Source organism: Bombina bombina, chromosome 7 (genome assembly GCF_027579735.1).
Source record: "Bombina bombina isolate aBomBom1 chromosome 7, aBomBom1.pri, whole genome shotgun sequence".
Classification (NCBI taxonomy): Eukaryota; Metazoa; Chordata; class Amphibia; order Anura; family Bombinatoridae; genus Bombina; species Bombina bombina.
In genome coordinates this window covers 155,475,477-155,497,537 of record NC_069505.1, presented here as the reverse complement: position 1 = coordinate 155,497,537, position 22,061 = coordinate 155,475,477, and the positions used below count along the sequence as shown (strand labels likewise).

The window sequence follows — 22,061 nt, the reverse complement described above, 5'->3', positions numbered from 1 at the left end:
CATATATTGTCCTCTGGGTATGGCAGAGATGGTATGTCTAGGATGGCAAGAGTTTGCATTTAATATAGTATTGCCAGCAATTTCTTTACGATATAACTGTACATCAATCTTTTGTTTCTCAAGATTAGGATAAAGCTCAATATCCAGGTAGAAAATCCTCTCCTCACTGCTCTCAGATGTAAAATTTAAGTTCAAATCATTGTCCTGTAAATGTGCTATAAAGAGGGGAACCAAATCCTTGGGACCTCTCCAAACAAAAAGCAAGTCGTCAATATAGCGACCAAAATAGGCAATGTGCTCCTTGAAAGGGTTAGTATCTCCAAAGACACGGAACAGCTCCCACCAACCCAAATAAAGGTTGGCATATGAGGGCGCAAATTTGGCCCCCATGGCTGTTCCGCGTCTCTGGAGATAGTAATTCCCCTCAAAAAGAAAAAAGTTGTGAGTTAGAAGAAAATGAATTGATTTTAAAATGAATTCTTTTAATTCAATGGTATAACCTGAGTAGTTGTCCAAAAAATATTCTACAGCCTTAATGCCCATGTTGTGGGGAATGCAAGTGTAGAGTGAAGCAACATCCACAGATAAAAAAGAGTAACTTTTTTTCAACTCTAGAACCTCTATCTGTTTAATCACATCAGAGGTGTCCTTTACATAGCTCAATAGATTTAGGACTAAAGGCTGGAGGTATGCATCAATCATTTCCGACAGGGGTTCATTCAGGGAGCCAATACCAGCCACAATAGGGCGTCCTGGCGGGTTGCAGAGATCTTTATGGATCTTTGGCAGATAATGAAAAATTGCTGCTCTAGGATATTTAACTGTCAAAAATTCTGCATTTTTTTGTGTTATAACACCTGTATAGACTGCCCAATCAATAATCTCATTCAGATCTCTCTGATATTGGAAAGTAGGATTATAAGGTAATTTTGTATAGACCTCTGTGTCTGAAAGTTGTCTATAAGCTTTAAATAAATAATCCTTTTTATTCAAGACAACAACTTTCCCTCCCTTGTCTGATCCACGGATCACTATATAATCCATTTTCTGAAGGGACTGTAAGGCTTGGTACTCACATCTACTCAGATTATCACCTTTGTGAGAGTCAAAGTTGACAGTGGCATGTAAATCTTTAAGTTTGAGTTCTACCGTTTTTTGAAAAATATCAATAGCACTAGACCTAGTGCTTACAGGGTAAAAATCAGATTCAGGTTTCAGCATGCCAGTGTCAACCCTTGTAATTTCATCCATATCCTTTTCCTGAACATTGTCCCTAGCCAAAGACAGTAAATCAAGTTCAGCGCACTTGTCGCTAAAATCTGTGATAGTCAAGTGATCTTTACTCACAGAAACAGCTGGAGGTTCAATGTCCAAATCACTGGAACCTGAAAAATGTTTTTTAAGGACTAAAGTCCTTACAAATCTGTTTAAGTCAATAATAGTATCAAACAGATCAAAATGTACAGAAGGTACAAAATTCAGGCCCAGTGAGAGGACTTGCTCTTGTTGTTTAGTCAGTACATGCTTAGAAAGATTTATAACATTTTTCATACCATCATTCACTGTGGGTACTAAATGTACTTCCTGGCTTGTCCACCCCTCCTCCTCTGAGGATATCTGTGTGTCTTGGTTTGGACTGGAATCTCTACACTCTGTGAATTTTGTTCTATTGAAGCTGCGCCCCCCTCTACGTATTTTCTTACTTTTTGTTTCAGGGGGCCCTTCCCGTTTTTTGACTGTGTACTAGTGTCAATTTTTGATTTATCTGTGGGGTTATCTAGTACATAAGCACTTGATGTCATTACTTTAGGGACCTGTTCCCCTGAATTTTCAAAATCAGATGTATCATAGTCATATTCAGTGTCAATATCAGCAAAAGTGACCTTTTTAGTCATTTGTGATCCCCTTTTCTTGAATAACCTATTTCTCCTTCTATTCTCAGAAAAGTTATACACTTTATCATTCTCATAATCTAACTTATCCCTGAGTATTTTTTGTTTCTTAAATTGCCAAAGATTATGTTTAAAGTCTTCAATGACTTTCTGTATTTTCTCGTCATATAACTTAAACTCAGGCCCCTCTGATAAAGGGCGAATTAATTCTTGCAATTTCTGTTTATCAGTGTTAAGTTGTAAACGTAACTGTTTCTTATACTCAATCAGGAGATCAATTAGTGCCAAAGAACATTGTGTCAATACATTATCCCATTTCAAAATAAAGTTTGCATCAGTTACATGAAATGAAGGGAATTTCCTAATTCGCAATCCCCTAGGGATGCGTTGTGCTTTTTTATATATATTAAATGACTTAATGTCCAAATCCAGTCTTGAGTCTTCCTTCAACAATTTGTCCATTTTAAAAAAATAAACTATCAATATTAGTATTTTCTTCATTTTCAATCTCATCATTGTTAAATAAGTCCTCACAGTCACTACTGTCCTCTGTATCCGGTTTAAAAATAAAACTTGTAGTAGCCATGAAAAAACAATGTGAAACAAGTTCAGCCGATTAATCTTAAATCATGTAGGCAAGAAATAATACAGTTGCTTTAGTGAAAATGAGAGTATTAGGCAAACAGATAGGCTATGGCAGAAAGCAGTCTCTAATGCAGAGTCACACCAATTTTCACAGCGACTAACAAGGCATGAGCAGTAGAAAACATTCAGAGTTGGATAGATAAACTATCAAAGGTGTACAGGTGAATAGGACCGTGCAGCTTACCCCAAAACGATGGATTCTCCTTTCGATACAACAGAGGGCAGTGCTCAGGACCAAAACTCACCACACCAGAGCTAAACAGAAAACCGCCACTACGCTCAGCCGCCTTCACACACACACACATATATATAAATATATATATATATATATATATGTGTAATCTCTCTTTCAGTTTATGTTTCTTGAAATGTATTTAAGCAATTGATAAATAAGGCTTGTTGCCCTAGTTTAGGAGGTTTTCTCTTTGCTGTTGAAAAGTATTAACAAAATCTGCCTTGGCAGAGATAACAACAGCTCTATTATGTTAACACTGTTAGCTCTGCCTTCATTGATATCAACACTCCTCGAAAGCTTCTTTCTAGCTAGATTCATTATACCTACGAAGCAAAAAAAAATGTACATGCATATTTTACACCATATACTGAGCATACAAGGCAAGACCTGGCAAATGCGCCCCAACAGTTTTTACACATGGGAAGTCTGATTTTTTGTCATAGGCTGTATGTAATACATGAGCCCCCTAGTAACCTTGGTAGACATAGATTCCCGTAATCTGAAAGAAAAGGGTATGTTTTCTTATATAAGGGGGGTCACACAATCTTTTAAATACCTCATGTATATTAAAATAAAACAATTACCAGGTTGACCATGCTGATAAAGATTCTGAGGTTGGGACTATTTTTAACCTAAAATTAAGCCATACAATCTAAAACCTATTCATAATTCTCCAAATGTTATATAACTCGATAATTTGACTTTATCCACTACAAAATGTAGATAAACAGACTGTTCCACCCTTTATACCAAAAATAAGTTAACAAACATTTGAGACTTTTGCTTACAAGTAGAGTCTCTTCATTCAGCTAATCGGTAACCTTACCATGACATGGCCAGTGAAAAATGGCATTAATTTAAGGCACTGGTTTTTAAACCTGTTCTTGGGCCTCCGCAACAGTTTTTCTGCATTACCTTGGGTGAGAGCAGATAAAAAACCATGTTTACTATTCAGCAGATTGTTTAAAGGGCCACTAAACCCAAAATCTTTCTTTCATGATTCAGATAGAACATACAAATTTAAACATTACAATTTACTTCTATTATTTATTTTGCTTCATTTTTGAGATATCCTTATATGAAGAAAAAGCAATACACATGGGTGAGCCAATCACATGAGACTTCTATGTGCAGCAAACAATCAGCAGCTACTGAGCATATCTAGATATGCTTTTCAGCAAAGAATATCAAGAGAATAAAACAAATTAGATAATAGAAGTAAATTAGAAAGATGTTTAAAAATGCATTCTCTTTCTAAATCATGAAAGAAAAAATGTGGGTATCATGGCCCTTTAACTTGTGCTCCAGTTCAGATATCCTCAAAATGTGGCCTGTCAGGGAGGCCCGAGGGCAAGTTTAAAAACCAGTGATTTAAGGGAAACATGGGAGCAATGTTTTAAATGTAATGCACCACTCCACACCTCCAAATTTGAGTGCCACATTATAAATTGTCATACAAATGCAGATTTAAAAAAAATGTATATAAATCTGGGTAGTGGTTAATATAGCCAATCAAAGGTTCTATCACCCAAATCACTGTCTTTGATGGAAGCAAGCTCCTAGATGCTTGCAAGTTGCAATATATTTCTATGGAGATTTCAGCAACTTTATTACTATTCTGGTCTAGGTGACGGTTACTAGCAGGGTTTGCTTTTGCTTTGTAAGATGCAATCCTGTATATTTTTCTGGAAAGCAGAAAGTAAAGTTCAAATTAAAATGTCATGATTCAGACAGAGCATGCAGTTATTCCAAATGTGCTTTGTTTTCTTGGTATGTTTTGTAAATATTAAAATCAGAAGAATTAATGCACTACTGACAGCAAGCTGAGCACATATTTTGAGCAAATGACAAGAGGCATACACGTGCAACCACCAATCACCAGCTGGATCTCAGTAGTGCACAGATACTCCTGAGCATATATTGGTATATTCTTCAACAAAGGTTACCAAGAGGGCAAAGCAAATTTTATAATAGTAGTAACTTGGAAGGTTGTTTAAAATAAGATGCGCTATCTTATGAAAGTTTAATTTTGACTTTACTTTTCCCTTTAACAAATACAGAATGCAGGGTAATGATAACTAGCAGATTTTGCTTTGGGTCATTGCAATTTATTTTGAATGCCCAGTATATTTGCCATGAAAGTAGCTTAAAGGGAAATGAAATCCTAAGTTTTTCTTTTACGATTCACATAAAGCATACTCTTTTACTTATTATAATATTATTATTATTATTATTATTTAGACCTCTTGGTATCCTTTGTTGAAAAACCATACATAGAAAAGCTTAGTAGCTGAGAACTAGCTGCTGATTGGTGGCTGAACATATATGCCTCTTGTCCTTGGCTTTTCTTGTGTTCATCTAGCTCAAAGTAGTGTATTGCTGCTCCTTCATCAAAGGATACCAAAAGAACGAAGCAAAATTTATCATAGAAATAATTTGGCAAGTTGTTTTAAATTGTGTGTTTCATGTCCCTTTAAATTGGATATATACAGTGATTAATAGTTAAATAGTACCAAACTTTATAGTAGTTTATTGACATGCAACTTGAGGAAGCTCACTGAGCTGTTTTCCTGTGTGTACATAATTTAATACATTTAACACAAATATTGATTAAATACAGGCACTCATGATTACCTTTTGAGACTTCCGAGAGGCTTGTTTCTGCCTGCTAAGTTTGTGCTGAATCAGCAAAGACTGATCAGTGCGGCAGTCATACGCTCCATGCTCAGAATCATCTGTGTAAGTATCTCTAGTTGAATCTAAATAGAGAACAGGTCTTGTAAAAGCAGATAGCAGCATATTACAGATTTATAGCCAGAGAAATACATTAAAATGTAGAGGGTAATCAATATTGTCTTTTTTTCTATCTAAAAGAACAGTTCAAATGAAATTACAGCCATTTTCGAATAAATGTTTTTTTGTGCAGAATAAACTAACCTTTTTTCTTTATCTATTTTCTGCAATGCAATTTTCCCTATGGGCTTTGAATTCAGGCTTATATGGGGTTAACTGCCTGAGCCCCTAAAAGCTGTGCAGCACCCAGGGTGTGTGTATGTATGTGAGTGTGTGTTTGTGTGTGTATCTATGTATGTATATATCTGTATATATCTATATATATAAACAGTCAGAAAACCAACAAACCTCAAGTCACATGATTGAAAATTTAAAATCCAAATTTATTATAGTCAGATAACCATCACAGTAAAAGTTGAAAAATAGAAAAACAAATCTAAAAACACGGCATCCTGTCTCCTGTCTTACGCGTTTCGGCAGACCTGTACCTTAATCCTAGACATATAGCCATAGTACATGGCTGGACTTACATAGTTGTACATGATAATTACTTAATTGAAAAGAGGCCGTTTAAATTAAAGAGACAGACACTAAATCTCACTTAGTACCCCTGTCAAGGGCTCAGCAGCCATATTAGAAAAGGGCAAAAATTTGCTTTTAGCAGATAAAGTAAATTAAATCATATCAACTACATATAGCCAGTTATACATGACTAGGGATGGGTGAATGTGTGTATATCCGAATTCGAATGTTAGAACGAATGTTATTGTAGAAATTCAATTTACATAATAGAATGTTGATAAGAACGAATATTCTTAAAAATTCGATTTTTGAATGTTATTTACAGTTTTCGAATGTCACATTCGAATTCGAATGTGACATTCGAATATCACATTCGAATTCGAATATTAAATTTATAAAACACAATTGTAGACTAGAAACACTATTTCGAATGTCACATTCGAATCGAATGCCACATTTGAATCGAATGTCACATTCGAATTAGAATATTACATTTATAAAACACAGTATTAGACTAGAAATACTATTTCGAATTTGAATGTCACATTCGAATTGAATATCACATTCGAATCGAATATCACATTTAAAACACAGTATTAGACTAGAAATACTATTTCAAATTCGAATCTGACATTCGAATTCGAATGTAGCATTCAAATTTGAATATTACATTTATTAAACACAGTTGTAGACTAGAAATACTATTTCAAATTTGAATGTCACATTCAAATTCGAATGTCACATTCAAATTCAAATATTATATTTTGAAATTGAATGAATACATAGCTAAACATTCTATTATTCGAACAAATATTTTCGAATTTTATTGAGAAATTTGAAAACGAAAATTCGAAAATAGAATGTTAGAATGTTATATAAACATTCGAAATTCGATTTGAATGAACGAATGTATAAAAATTTGTTTTAAATTTTGAATTTTTAGAAACATTCGCACATCCCTATACTGACATCAATCTCAAAACCTCTTCATGTATAATTATATATATGACAATATATTATTCAAAAACATACAATATTACGTGTCATATATAGGGGAAAGCTTAATAATGAGCCAGTTTGTTTATAACACATGCCAGCCTTTTCTCAACCCTATCAGGCAAATAACTATTTGAATAAAGGCTTATTTAAATAATCCATTGTGCCGGTCAGAGGTCACAACAAACCACGCAGAGGATCAACAGATTTCTAAGAGGAGTGAGACACTTAGGTGAGCTGTGCTCTGTGGCGCTCAGGTAAGGTTTTTGTTTTTATATATATATATATATATATATATATATATATATATATATATATATATATATATATATATATATATATATAAATATATATATATATATACATACAGTATATATATATACATATACATACAGTCACACATATATACACATATATATATATATATTTATTTTTGAATCTATTATCTGATATATATATATATATATATATATATATATATATATATATATATATATATATATATATATATATATAGATACATACATACATACTATTGTTGAAGCACTAAACCGAAGTAAAGGTTGAGATATTTTCCCTGAGGATTTGTTCCATTAATATCCTAAACATGTGATGAGTTTTGTGGGAAACCACAGATACGGCGCATTAGAGTAACCAGGGGATCCTCACATGCTTTAGGAAATGATTCAACTGGAAAAATGCCTCCTACCTCGTAGTGACTTGCTCCCAGGTGTGTAATCATATAGGATAACGCTCATTAACAACTTTTCAGCACTATGGATACTGATCTCATCTGAGCTGACAAACAAGCTATAATAATGACAATGTTTAAGCTATAGTAATTTGACATATTAATGTCATTAATAGCCTTTGAAGCTTTGAAAGTATTTCCCTATGCTAAACATAGCACTGCATAAATATGAATTCGCTCATTTCTAGAGTTCAGGGAGAGATAACTATTGGAAGATGGATAAGGACATTATATTTTAAATATTGAAAGATACAAATAATATATGGTGAATATATGGGATATAGATACTGCACTTTTAGATATTAAATTAAGATATTAAAGGGACGCCAAACAGCTTGAGAGTTTTGTATAAAATGGATAGTTAGGAGTAATAAAAAAGTGTGCAATATATATTTTAAGGATTTATTTTGCCCACTTTTTTTAAAGCTGACCCTTCACTGGAACTAAGAGGCCTAGCACAAACCCTAAATAACAGCCCAATATAATTTTCCCTCGCCCATCAACATTTACAGTAGGCACTATGCATTCTGGTAGGTAAAGTTCTCTTGGCATCTGACATACCCAGATTCTTCCATTAGACCGGATAGTAAAGCATGAATCATCATTTCAGAGAACACTTTTCCACTTCTCCAGAGTCTAGTGGTGACATGCTTTATGCCACTCTAGCTGACGCTTGGCATTGGGCATGCTAATGTGAAGCTTGTGTACAGCCCATTTCATGAAGCTCCCAACACCAAGTTCTTGTACTGGTGTTGCTTCTAGAGGCAGTCTGGATCTCTGTAGTGAGTGATGTAACAGATGATAGGCACTTTTTATGTGGCATGCACTCCAGCACGCAGCAGCCCTACGAAGTGATATTGTCTACTACATAGTGCCTGGGCTGCTGTTGATGCTTTAACTTTACAATAATAGCACTTATAGTTGACCGGGGCAGAACTAGTTGACAAAACTTTTACAAGCTTACTTGAGGCTATGTGCAGTGCCACATTTAAAGTCACAGAGCTCTGACCCATTATACTTCCAATGTTTGTCTATAGACATGTCATGGCTGCATGCTGGATTGTTTGCATCAGTTAGCTTACTTATATGCTTACTTTATATATCAGTAGCTAAAGGGATATGAAACTCAAAGATTTTCTTTCATGAATTAGACAAAACACAATTTTTTAAACATTTCCAATTTACTTCTATTAGCAAATTTGCTTAATTCCCATGGTATTCTTTATTGAAGAGATTTAATATTTTCTGTCTCACCCACTTATTTATATCTTCATGTCCCTTTCCATTTTGCAGCCCATCATATGCACTTTATGGGTCTGATTTACCAAGACTCGTATCGGCCCTAATGCCTCTGTTTCCGTTCGAGCCTTTAGGCTCGCCGGAAAAAAGGAGTTAAGAAGCAGCGGTCTTAGGACCGCTGCTCCTTAACTTGTCCACCGCCTCTGAGGCTGCGGCATCAATCCGCCCAATCTCATACGATCGAATTGTTTGACACCCCCTGCTAGTGGCATCTGCCGGGGGCGGAATTGCACAAGCAGTTCCCCAAAACTGCTTGTGCAATGTTAAATGGCGACAGCATATTGCAGACATAATCGCTAAAGCGGATCATGTCCATCCGACAGTTAGTAAATCGGTTCCTATGTGTACCATTTTCACCTTGTATCCCCTTCTTTTATATGTTCTTACTTATTCATTTTGCCTGCACATGTGTGTGTCTATCTCTAATACATTTGTAAACAATATTAGCAGCCAAAATAGAAGTCATATGCCAGAATATAGATACATATATCTCATCTAGTTTGGAGTGTTGAGAACATGCATTGATGTCTTTGTTTGCAAGTGCATTCTGAAAATAAACCTTCTAGCTAAGAAGAGTCAATCACCAACAGCAATATCCTACTCTCTCTCTCTTGGGGACCGTGCTGTGTGTCTACAGATAGGCAGCTAGAAATGAGCTAAGTATTATCCTGCGAGATCATTGTTAAAAACAAAACCAGTCAAATAGAAGTATTTAACGCTTCAGTAAAGAAGATATTTCTGCTTTGTGTATCATAACAATCATTTTGACAGCACGGAGGGGTATTTATTATTGTGATAAACATTTATTAGTGCATAGCAATTTTTAATGGGCAAAGAAAATTATTTAGGGACTGGCTACCGAAGACCAAGATTAAATCTATGATTTTACTCATAAAAAGTACATATTTAACTAGTATTTTGATAACAGCTACCACTAATAGTTTACTTAAAGGAGCATGAAACCCAAACTTATTTTTTCATGATTTAGATAGAACATAACATTTTAAACAACTTTCCAGTTACTTCTACTATAAAATGTGCTTCATTCTCTTGGTATCATTTGTTGAAGTAGCATCAATGCACTACTGGTTTCTAACTGAACACATGGGCGAGCCAATGACAATCAGTATATATATATATATATATATATATATATATACACACAGCCACCTATCAGCAGTTAGAACCTAGGTTCTTTGCTGCTCCTGAGCTTACCTAGATAAACTTTTCTGCAAAGGATAACAAGATAAGGAAGAAAATTGAATAATAGGAATAAATTGGAAAGTTGTTTAAAATTGTATGCACTGTCTAACTCATGAATGCCTAATTGTGGCTCTACTGTCCCTTTAAGGTATACAACCTGTGCTAGAAAGTATAAAATAAATAAGGATTTACAAATTTAAATAATCCTATTTGCGGGGGGCAGATCTGTGATTATCCAAGGATGAATGGGGAGGCCAAAGTTGCGTGAGGGGTTTTAGGCAGAAGAATCATGTTGTGTGGTGATGGTGTTAGGTATGATGGTGGATTATTAAGAGGTTTTTGTAGATGTGTTTAGTGGGTAATGCTTGAATTGACATGAGTGCATCAAGAGTTAAATTTAAGTATCTAGAAGAGATATCTTGTGTTATAAAAAAATAGTTACTACGTATGACTTCTCCAATTACTGTAGGAACTGTGACACATTTTCTGTGACATGACAATGCCTTATAATCAGTATAGTAGTATGTACATGTTTGGTATTATTTAATTACTTTGTTGTATTTGTTCACACCACTTCTGCTGGAAGATTATTCTATACAATTAACAAGTATGTGTCTAGAAAAGTTGTGCTTGTCTCGGCTGTTAGCACACAAGGAACATGCACATATGTATATATGTGCTGTGCACCCTCATTCAAACACTGCACCTGCTAAGAGAGTTTCTAGTGGCATTTATTCAACAGAAATTATGTAAACTGAATTGTCCATATGCTCTCTGAGCAGGTGTGGTGTTTGCCGGTGCATAAGGTATATGTACATATGTTTCACACCTAGTTAAAGTTCTTACTAAAACAGTAAGAACTACAAACAAATTTGCTAACATATATGTATTGTAGAATGTTTCTAGTCAAAACTAAAATGAATTTGTTTGAATTTCAGTTTTGAGTTTTATGTCCCTTTAAGGGCTTCCATTGTCTTTTGGACACTTTAGATCCCCTCTTTAAAATTACAAACAACTTTGTCAGCAGTACGGAACTTTAATATTATCACCTGACAATTAGGTTAAAGGGACAGTCAATACCAGAATTTTTGTTGTTTAAAAAGAAAGATAATCCCTTTATTACCCATTCCCCACTTTTGCATAACCAAGACCGTTATAACAAAACACATTTTACCTCTGTAATTACCTTGTATCTAAACTTCTGCTGACTGCCCCCTTATTTCAGTTCTTTTGACAGACTTGCATTTTAGCCCATCAGTGCTCACTCCTAGGTCACTTCACGTGCATGAGCTCAATGTTATCTATATGAAACACATGAACTAATGCCCTCTAGTGGTCAAAATGCATTCAGATTAGAGGCAGTCTTTAAGGTCTAAGAAATTAGCATATGAACCTCCTAGGTTTAGCTTTGTACTAAGAATACCAAGAGAACAAAGCAAAAATGGTGATAAAAGTAAAGTTGTTTAAAATTACATGCCCTATTTAAATCATGAAAGTTTTTTTTTTTACTTTACTGTCCCTTTAAAGCTGTTATATGTGAGACTTCACAACATTTTTTGTGCAATTGGAATTTTCCTGTTACTTACACATTTCAAGGTTTTCTGACAATGCTGCAAATTAACCTGGGACCCTGCAGCCAAGTCAAGGTATAAAAACGCTATGCTGCAATGCGCAGCTGGCACATATATCATCCTGGTAGCCTTGAGTCTCTTTATGTAACTGCTGATACACTTTAATTTTTTTAGAATTTTCCTGTAGTAACTGGGTCAAATGGACACGGGAATGCTGTCTTAGTAAGAAAAGTGAAGAAACATTAAATAATTCTTTAGATACGCTTAGTATATATATCAGTAGCTAAAGGGATATGAAACTCAAAATTTTTCTTTGTGATTCAGACTTTTAAAAAGTTTCCAATTTACTTCAATTATCAAATTTGCTTAATTCTCATGGTATTCTTTGTTGAAGAGATACCTAGGTAGGTGTTGTGAGCACTACATGGCAGGGAACAGTGCTGCTATCTAGTGCTCTTACAAATGGGTAACATTCTTACAAAACTGCTACCATATAGTGCTGCAGACACTTGCATGCTCCTGAGCTTTCTTCAACAAAAGAGACCAAAAGAACAAAGAAAATGTGATAATGCAAGGAAGTTAGAAACTTGTTTAAAATTGTATGCTCTATCTAAGCCATTAAAGAAAAAAAAACTGGTGTGTTATGTCCATTTAAGCTAGGCACTGCAAACCATACACATAATAAACTATTTAAAAATACTTAATTATTAGCAATTAATAATTAGCAGCCAATCCAGACCTGAGTTTGGAGATGAAAGGTCTTACAACTGTCATTTTGTGAACATCTTCATAGTTTGGCTTCAGCAGAAATGATAACAACTACAAATGAGAGTGAGATATCTGGCAAAGTTAGGCTTGTAAAGCCTGCCATGTACTCCATTTTTCTGGACTGGCATTCTTCCGACTTACATTACAGGCGAAAGGAGCAAAATAAGTCATGAAAGTTTTTTGCAAAGTATTTTACTATGCATAATTAAGCGATAACCTATTCCCTCATAGGGGCCGATTTACCAATGTCTGGCGGACATGATACGCTGTAGAGTATCATGGTCGCCAGACATCGCTGAATGCCGACAGCATACGCTGTTGGCCTTTAACATTGCACAAGCAGTGTATTTTGATACAATATGTATCTATACCTATACACATATAGATGATTACATATAGGTATATATATATATATACTGTATATATATATATATATATATATATATATATATATATACACAGGTAGCCCTCAGTTTGCGCCGGGGTTAGGTTCCAGAAGGAACGGTTGTAAATTGAAACTGTTGTAAATTGAAACCCAGTTTATAATGTAAGTCAAAGGGAAGTGAGGGAGATAGGTTCCAGGCCCCTCTCAAAATTATCATAAGTAACACCTAATACATTATTTTTAAAGCTTTGAAATTAAGACTTTAAATGCTATACAGCATTATAAACCTAATAAAGTAATCACACAACACAGAATATATAATGAAACTAAGTTAAATGAACAGAAACGTTACTAAACAGCATTATAAACCTAATAAAATAATCACACAACACAGACTTTACTTGCATTTGTCTGCAAACAGTTCTTTCTATGCATTCCAATCTGGACTGATTTATAGACAGGAAGATCTTGTTCCTTTGAAATTTGCTCGATAGCTCAGGTCTGGTTAAACTGATTAATTTCAGCTTGCTTGGCTTTGCTGCAACACAAGCGGACAGCTCCACCTACTGGCTATTTTAATAAATGTACTGCTTCGCAATGCTTTTCAATAACAGTCACATGACTGGAAAAAAAGGTTGTTATTCTGAAACGGTGTAAATTGAACCATTGTAAAACGAGGGCCACCTGTATATGTATATATATATATATATATATATATATATATATATATATATATATATATATATATATATATATATATATATCAAAAATAGAAAAGGAAAATCCAGGGTCAAATAAAATAAAATCCAAACTTTATTGTAGTCCACTTGTGGATAAAAAAACCCATGTGGGTCTGAAACATAGCGACACTCAGCACTTGTTGCTTCCAGCTGACATGTTTCGGTGTGATACCGTAATCATAGCTGATGGAATGCACAAGTGCTGCTTCATTTAAAAGCAGAAGAACATCCTGATTGGTTAATAACAAAAACAAAACTGCGTGTGAGTGTGCAAGCTAATAGTTGGTAGAAGCATTAACCATTTATATACCTAGTGAATCAAATCATATGTTACGAATGAAAGAGAACAATTGGACATTTGTTTAGAGCATAAAGCTTAAACTGAATCTAAGATTCAACCTGCAATTGTAAGACACACATTGCATATATTGGCAGGTTTTTCAAGTCCCATAGTATTGAACAAAGGATAAATGAGAACAAAGACTATTGGGAATTATGCTCAACATTGTTTTAGCAAAAAAGCGCTTAGTGTGAATAGTGTTAAGATACAATATATGTAATGTCAGTGTCCTAAGCTAATCTAAAGCTAATCAGGATAGTAGATATTCTAATACATATTCTACTGATCAAAAACTGTTGCAACACATATAAATACAATAGACCATCATGGGATACAGTAAAAATTAGTGTGTAAAGCTAACAGAATAGATCAAAATTAATGACATATCACATCTAAAAAAGTAGCGCTGCATTACTAAAACACGACTAACAAAAGCAGAACCAATAAAAGCAGAAAAGGTGACAGGACTAAGTATGTAGTTACCAAGTGTATAGTGCCTTTGAATACTCTGTAAACTACTATTGCCAGTAATTAATCAGATCATATTCTGAATTAAGTCCCTTGGGGACACGGGTCTGTAGCTTAAAAATCCAGAACATCTCTCTTTTACCTAAGATCTGAGCTCTGTCACCTCCATGCAAGGGAGTGGTAACCCTTTCAATAGCCTGCCACCTGAGTGTGGCACTACTCTTGTTATGCACAAATTTAAAGTGTTTAACTAGTGGGGTACTAGCTTCTCCAATTTTAATAGTGGAAAGGTGATTGCGAATTCTGGTATTTACCTCAGTGCTGGTGAGCCCCACGTATTGTAGATGACATTCTATGCATGTGAGTAAGTAGATGACATAGGAAGATGTACAATTGAGGCATGCCTGGATTTTGAACACTTCGCCCGTGATAGTCGAATGGAACTCATCTGAAATTATGGTGGAATCACACGGTTTACACTTGGATTTGCCGCATCTGTACATCCCCCTATGTTTCAACCATGATCCTTTAGATTTTTCAGAGTAGGGTGGTAACTCTGAGGGTGAGAGGATATTCCCTAAGGTCTTACTCCTTCTAAAAGAACAGCGTAAGCCCTTCTCAACTGTACTCACAAGCTTATCGTCAGCTACCAACATTTTGAAATGTTTATTGACTATACTGCAAATATCTTTGTATTCCATGCTATAGTCAGTGACGAAGGTAACCTTATTGTCTGTCCTTAAAGCCTGTGCCTTGTTCAAAGTTTTAGGTCCTTTGAGAAGTGTCGTCCTATCTACTTTATCAACTTGTGCATGTGCCTGTTTGATGACATGTTTAGGGTACCCTCTCTCTCCGAGCTTCTTTTCAAGGTCTCTTCTCTGTTTTTGAAATGTTGACTCTTCAGTACAATTACGTTTGAGCCTAATCATTTCCCCTTTAGCTACTGCTAATGGTACATGCTTGGGATGACAACTCCTAGCATGGAGCAGGGTATTCCTTGTGATTGGCTTTCTGAACGTACTGCTGTGAATTTTGCCTGACCTATCAGCTTTAAGGGTGATATCCAAAAAATTAATCTCTGTGTGATGTTGTTCAAATGTAAATTTGAGGCCTGCATCATTGTCATTTAGCCTGTTAACAAAATCAATAAGGTCTGAGGGCAATCCACACTACACAAAAGGAGATCGTCGATATACCGCCTGAAAAAGGATATCCTATCCCTATAGGGATTCAGATCTCCAAAGATGTGGGACATATCCCACCAACCCATAAAGAGGTTGGCATATGAGGGCGCAAATTTGGCCCCCATAGCTGTCCCACATCTTTGGAGATAAAAAGATTCCCCAAAGCGAAAGTAGTTGTGTGTAAGCATGAAATGAGTGGCCCTTAATATATATTCAATGAAGGGCCCATCTAGAGAAGAAAAATTCTCCAAAAAATATCTGATGGCCTTCATACCCTTTTCATGTGGGATGGAGGAGTAGAGGGCGACTACATCCATGGTCAACCAAATGTGCACCCTAGTATCCCACGAGAAATCTTCGAGTAGATTCAAAAGATCTTTAGTGTCTCTCAAATAACTTTGTAAGCTTTTTACAAAGGGAAAAAGGAGAGCATCTAACCATTGTGATAGATGTTCAAAGATAGACCCAATTCCGCTTATAATTGGTCGACCCTTGACCTCTGTCAATGTTTTATGGACCTTCGGAAGATGGTGGAAGATGGGCACAACTGGGCATTCAACATACAAATACTCAAAAGTAGCGGAGTCAAAGTGCCCATCCTCCAAACCATCATCCAAAAGTCTTCTCAAATCCCTTTGGAAACTTAGTGTGGGATCCCTGTCTAACTCAAGGTAATTGTTTGTGTCATGCAGCTGTCTATGTGCATCATAGATATAGGCTTCCCTATCTAGAACAACTACCGCACCTCCCTTATCAGCTGTACGTATAACTATATTGTTGTTTTTCTGTAAATCAGAGATGGCTTTTCTTTCAGTGACCGTAAGATTAGACTTGGTTTTAAATTCACCACTGGTGTCAGTTCTAGAGGCGAGTAGAGTAAGATCATTCTCTACTCTCTTGAAAAAAGTTTCAAGTATAGTACCTCTAGATTGTATGGGATAAAACACTGATGGTTTTTTAAAACCACTGAAGCTTGATATGTTATTAGAAGGATCTGAGACTTCTCCTTGTCTTCCCAAGTGTTGAAGTGAAATGACATCACAAACCTCAAATTTTCTGAACCCTGCTGTATGTGAACATCTAGATGGTCCTGTGCCATTGTCATATAACCTTGAAAATGCTTTCTCAAGGTTAAATTCCTGATAAGCTTGTTGTTTTTACTGTATCCCATGATGGTCTATTGTATTTATATGTGTTGCAACAGTTTTTGATCAGTAGAATATGTATTAGAATATCTACTATCCTGATTAGCTTTAGATTAGTTTAGGACACTGACATTACATATATTGTATCTTAACACTATTCACACTAAGCGCTATTTTGCTAAAACAATGTTGAGCATAATTCCCAATAGTCTTTGTTCTCATTTATCCTTTGTTCAATACTATGGGACTTGAAAAACCTGCCAATATATGCAATGTGTGTCTTACAATTGCAGGTTGAATCTTAGATTCAGTTTAAGCTTTATGCTCTAAACAAATGTCCAATTGTTCTCTTTCATTCGTAACATATGATTTGATTCACTAGGTATATAAATGGTTAATGCTTCTAACAACTATTAGCTTGCACACTCACACACAGTTTTGTTTTTGTTATTAACCAATGAGGATGTTCTTCTGCTTTTAAATGAAGCAGCACTTGTGCATTCCATCAGCTATGATTACGGTATCACACCGAAACATGTCAGCTGGAAGCAACAAGTGCTGAGTGTCGCTATGTTTCAGACCCCCATGGGTTTTTTATCCACAAGTGGACTACAATAAAGTTTGGATTTTATTTTATTTGACCCTGGATTTTCCTTTTCTATTTTTGCTACGTTTTGCCAGCATCTGGGGTCCCTAGGCTCGAAAGCCTCTCACTTAGCAGGCTGAATTTGGATTTACCTGCTCTTTCAGCCCCAACTACGTCTTCATGTTCCCACTAGACGACGGGATAAGGGATTCTCCGATTGGCCACCGCATATCACGTGACCGGCTGCATATGCGTCATTGGACGCTTACAGCGTGTAAAGAGATACACACAGAATACGGCACATCACAGATGACTTCAGATCAAGCGGAGGAGCAAAGGGGATTTGTTTGCAACACACGGAGCTGGACGGATAGTGACAACGCAGCATCGCATTTAATGCAGTGAGTATAGCCAGCGGCTGTATTTTGGCATTGTCAAGTCTCACATGGTTTACTCCATTATGCTGTTGGTTTGTCTGAAGAGTCCGGGGAAAGAGTGTGCATGCATCTGAACTCCTTGCTGGTTAATCCTACAGACGGGTTATCCCCTTATTTTGGGCAAAGTTTGCAAGTTTGCAAGTGAGAGTTGACATTTATCCCCACATTGCGTGCTTTCTAATAGTGCACTTAACTAACTCTCTCTAGTCAATTATATATATATATATATATATATATATATATATATATATATATATATATATATATATATATATATAACAAGAGTATTGCATTGAGCATTGATTTTTATTGGACTAACTATACATTTATAAGATAACAAACTTTCGGAAGGATGTCTTCCTTTTTCAAGTCTGAAGCAATACTGACCAATTTGATAGAATTTACAGATTATATATATCTTAAAACACAGACTAAAAAAACAGTAAGTGTTACAGAGGTCTGAATGCAGGGGGAGGAGGGGGTGTCGTAAAAATCATGGGGTTTAGAAAACAGGCAGATAGTGTCAGTAAAAGATAACAGGCAGGGGAAATATATGGTTATACACAAAGCATATACTGACATAAAGTTATTTTTCAACATAGAATCAATATGAATACAGATGGGAAATTAGGTATACAGGGGAATATAAGATATTCAAAAAAGGAGAAAGGAAAGAAAGAAAAAAAAGGGGAATAATAATAATAATGACAAAAGTGTGGACATAGACTTACCTGTGTACCTATGCATAGAGAGTGTGGAATATACAATATAATTGACTACAGTATATGAAAGTACATTACAAAAAAATGTTGATAATGGGTTAAGAAACCAGGGTCCACATTTAGTCCAGAATTTAGCAAGTTGAAGTGCATTATCATTTTCATTTCAAAGATTTTTCTTTCCATGGTGGTTTTGAAGTTCCCTCTGAGAATCTTGATTTTAAGGTTTTGGATGAAGTGGTCAGGTTGGGTGAAATGGTGACCAACAGGGGTACAGTATTTTGTTTTACACTGGTTTTTGATTGAGTGTCTGTGTAAGTTCATCCGAAGGTGCAGTTTTTGGCTTGACTACTAGTGGGATACGCAGTAGTCAAATATAACCCTGCTGTAGAAGGAATATGAAAAATCATAAAAGACTTACAGCCAAAAAAATTCAGAAAAATCTTTCCAAAACCCCCTATCCTGGCACTCAGACAACCACCCAACCTAAAACCGAAACTGGTCCACAGAAAGCTACCCCTTGATAAAAAGAACACCCAGAATGGAACCAAGCGCTGCAACAAAGCTCTCTGCAAACTATGTCAACACATTTGTGAAAGCAGCACAGCTAATCACAAGAGTAAATCCTATAACGTTAAAGGGGCATATTCATGTATATCTGCAAATGTGGTATACATGATACATTGCGCTGCATGTAATGTGGGATGTTATATTGGAGAAACAAGCCAAAAACTGCACCTTTGGATGAACTTACACAGACACTCAATCAAAAACCACTGTGAAACAAAATAATGTACCCCTGTTGGTCGTCATTTCACCCCACCTGACCACTCCATCCAAAACCTCAAAATCAAGATTCTCAGAGGCAACTTCAAGAACACCATGGAAAGAAAAACCTTTAAAATGAAAATGATAATACACTTCAACTTGCTAAATTCTAGACTAAATGTAAACTCTGCTTTCTTAACACATTATCAACATTTTTTGTATTGTACTTTTCATTTACTGTAGTCAATTACATTGTATATTCCACACTCTCTATGTATAGGTACACAGGTAAGCTATGTCCACTCTTTTGTCATTATTATTATTCCCCCTTTTTTTTTCCTTTCTCCTTTTTTGACTATCTTATATTCCCCTGTATACCTAATTTCACATCTTTATACATATTGATTCTATGTTGATATATAACTTTATGTCAGTATATGTTGGGCGTATTACCATATATTTCCCCTGCCTGCTATCTTTTACTGACACTATCAGCCTGTCTCCTAAGCCCCCATCATGATTATTATTGCACCCCTCCTCCCCTTGCATTCAGACCTCTGTAACACTTTCTGTTTTTTTTTAGCCTGTGTTTTAAGATATCTGTAAATTCCATCAAATTGGTCAGTATTGCTTCAGACTTGAAAAAGGAAGACATTCTTCCCGAAAGCTTGTCATCTTATAAATGTATAGCTAGTCCAATAAAAAAGTATCATTGCTCAATGCAATACTCTTGCTATTTTGATATCTAAATCTCTGGACTAACACGGCTACTCCAATCAATGTATATATATATATATATATATATATATATATATATATATATATATATATATATATATATATATATATATATATATATATACAGTTTCTCACAAAAGTGAGTACACTCCTCACATTTTTGTAAATATTTTATTATATCTTTTGAATTGACAACACTAAATAAATGACACTTTGCTACAATGTAAAGTAGTGAGTGTACAGCCTGTATTGAAGTGTAAATTTGCTGTCCCCTCAAAATAACTAAACACACAGCCATTAATGTCTAAACCGTTGGCAACAAAAGTGAGTACACCCCTAAATGGAATTGTCCAAATTGGACCCAAAGTGTCAATATTTTGTGTGGCCACTATTATTTTCCAGCACTGCCTTAACCAGGGCCGCCATCAGGGGATGACAGGAGTGACTCCTGTCAGGGGCCCAATGGGCCAGGGGGGCCCCATGAGGCAAAAACAACTAAAAAAAAACATTTTTGGCAGCCACCAGTGGGAACCACAGCAGAGTGCTAATTGAGCATAGGAAATGTTATTACAAGGAGTAAAGTATTAGCATTTGAGAGGATTTCTGAGTGTGCACTAAACCACTATGCACAGTGTGAGACAGACTTGACACTTTCGGCTAGATTACGAGTTTTGCGGTAAGGTAAAAAAGCAGCGTTAACAGGTCCTAATGCTGCTTTTCCACTACCGCTGCTATTACGAGTCTTGCAGGTTTAGGGACCCCCCCACGTTTTGGCCTTACCACAAACCAACTTACGTAAACTTTTTTTCTATGTGACTTCCATAGCGCCGGTATTACGAGTTTGTCCTGGGAGGCCAAAAAGTGAGCATACACCCTATACCGACAAGATCCGTAACGCATTTTAAAGTCAGTAGTTATGAGTTTTACACTACAACGCCGTAGCATAAAACTCATAACTAAAGTGCTAAAAAGTACACTAACACCCATAAACTACCTATTAACCCCTAAACCGAGGCCCTCCTGCATTGCAAACACTATAATAAAATTGTTAACCCCTAATCTGCCGCTCCGGACATTGCTGCCACTAGAATAAACATATTAACCCCTAAACCACCGCACTCCCGCCTTGCAAACACTAGTTAAATAATATTAACTCCTAATCTTCCGCCCCTAACATCGCCGCCACCTACATTATAATTATTAACCCCTAATCTGCTGCCCCAACATTGCCGATACCTACATTATATTTATTAACCCCTAATCTGCCGCCCCCAATGTCGCCGCAACCTACCTACACTTATTAACCCTTAATCTGCCGCCCCCAACGTCGCCGCCACTATATTAAATTTATTAACCCCTAAACCTAAGTCTAACCCTAACCCTAACACCCCCTAACTTAAATATAATTTAAATAAATCTAAATAAAATTACTATCATTAACTACATTATTCCTATTAAAAACTAAATACTTACCTATAAAATAAAACCCTAAGCTAGCTACAATATAAATAATAGTTACATTGTAGCTATCTTAGGGTTTATTTTTATTTTACAGACAAGTTTGTAATTATTTTAACTAGGTAGAATAGTTATTAAATAGTTATTAACTCTTTAATAGCTACCTAGCTAAAATAAATACAAATGTACCTGTAAAATAAAACCTAACCTAAGTTACACTAACACCTAACACTACACTACAATTAAATAAATTAAATTAGCTAAATCACAAAAAACCCCACTAAATTACAGAAAATAAAAAACAAATTATAGATCTTTAAACTAATTACACCTAATCTAATAGCCCTATCAAAATAAAAAAGCCCCCCCAATATAAAAAAAACCCTCTAGCCTAAACTACCGATAGCCCTTAAAAGGG

The 22,061-nt window shown here is 35.5% G+C and overlaps 1 protein-coding gene across 1 annotated transcript in view; it reads right to left on the bottom strand.

Moving 5' to 3' along the window:
* LOC128636280 (anoctamin-3-like) overlaps positions 1-22,061 on the bottom strand; it is a gene marked incomplete at its 5' end in the record, with an annotated part of 73,394 nt that overhangs the window by 14,232 nt on the left and 37,101 nt on the right. The window contains one exon of the mRNA XM_053689316.1: positions 5,407-5,531. Within this exon, the coding sequence (XP_053545291.1) occupies positions 5,407-5,531 (125 nt within the window). The remainder of the gene's footprint in view (positions 1-5,406; positions 5,532-22,061) is intronic.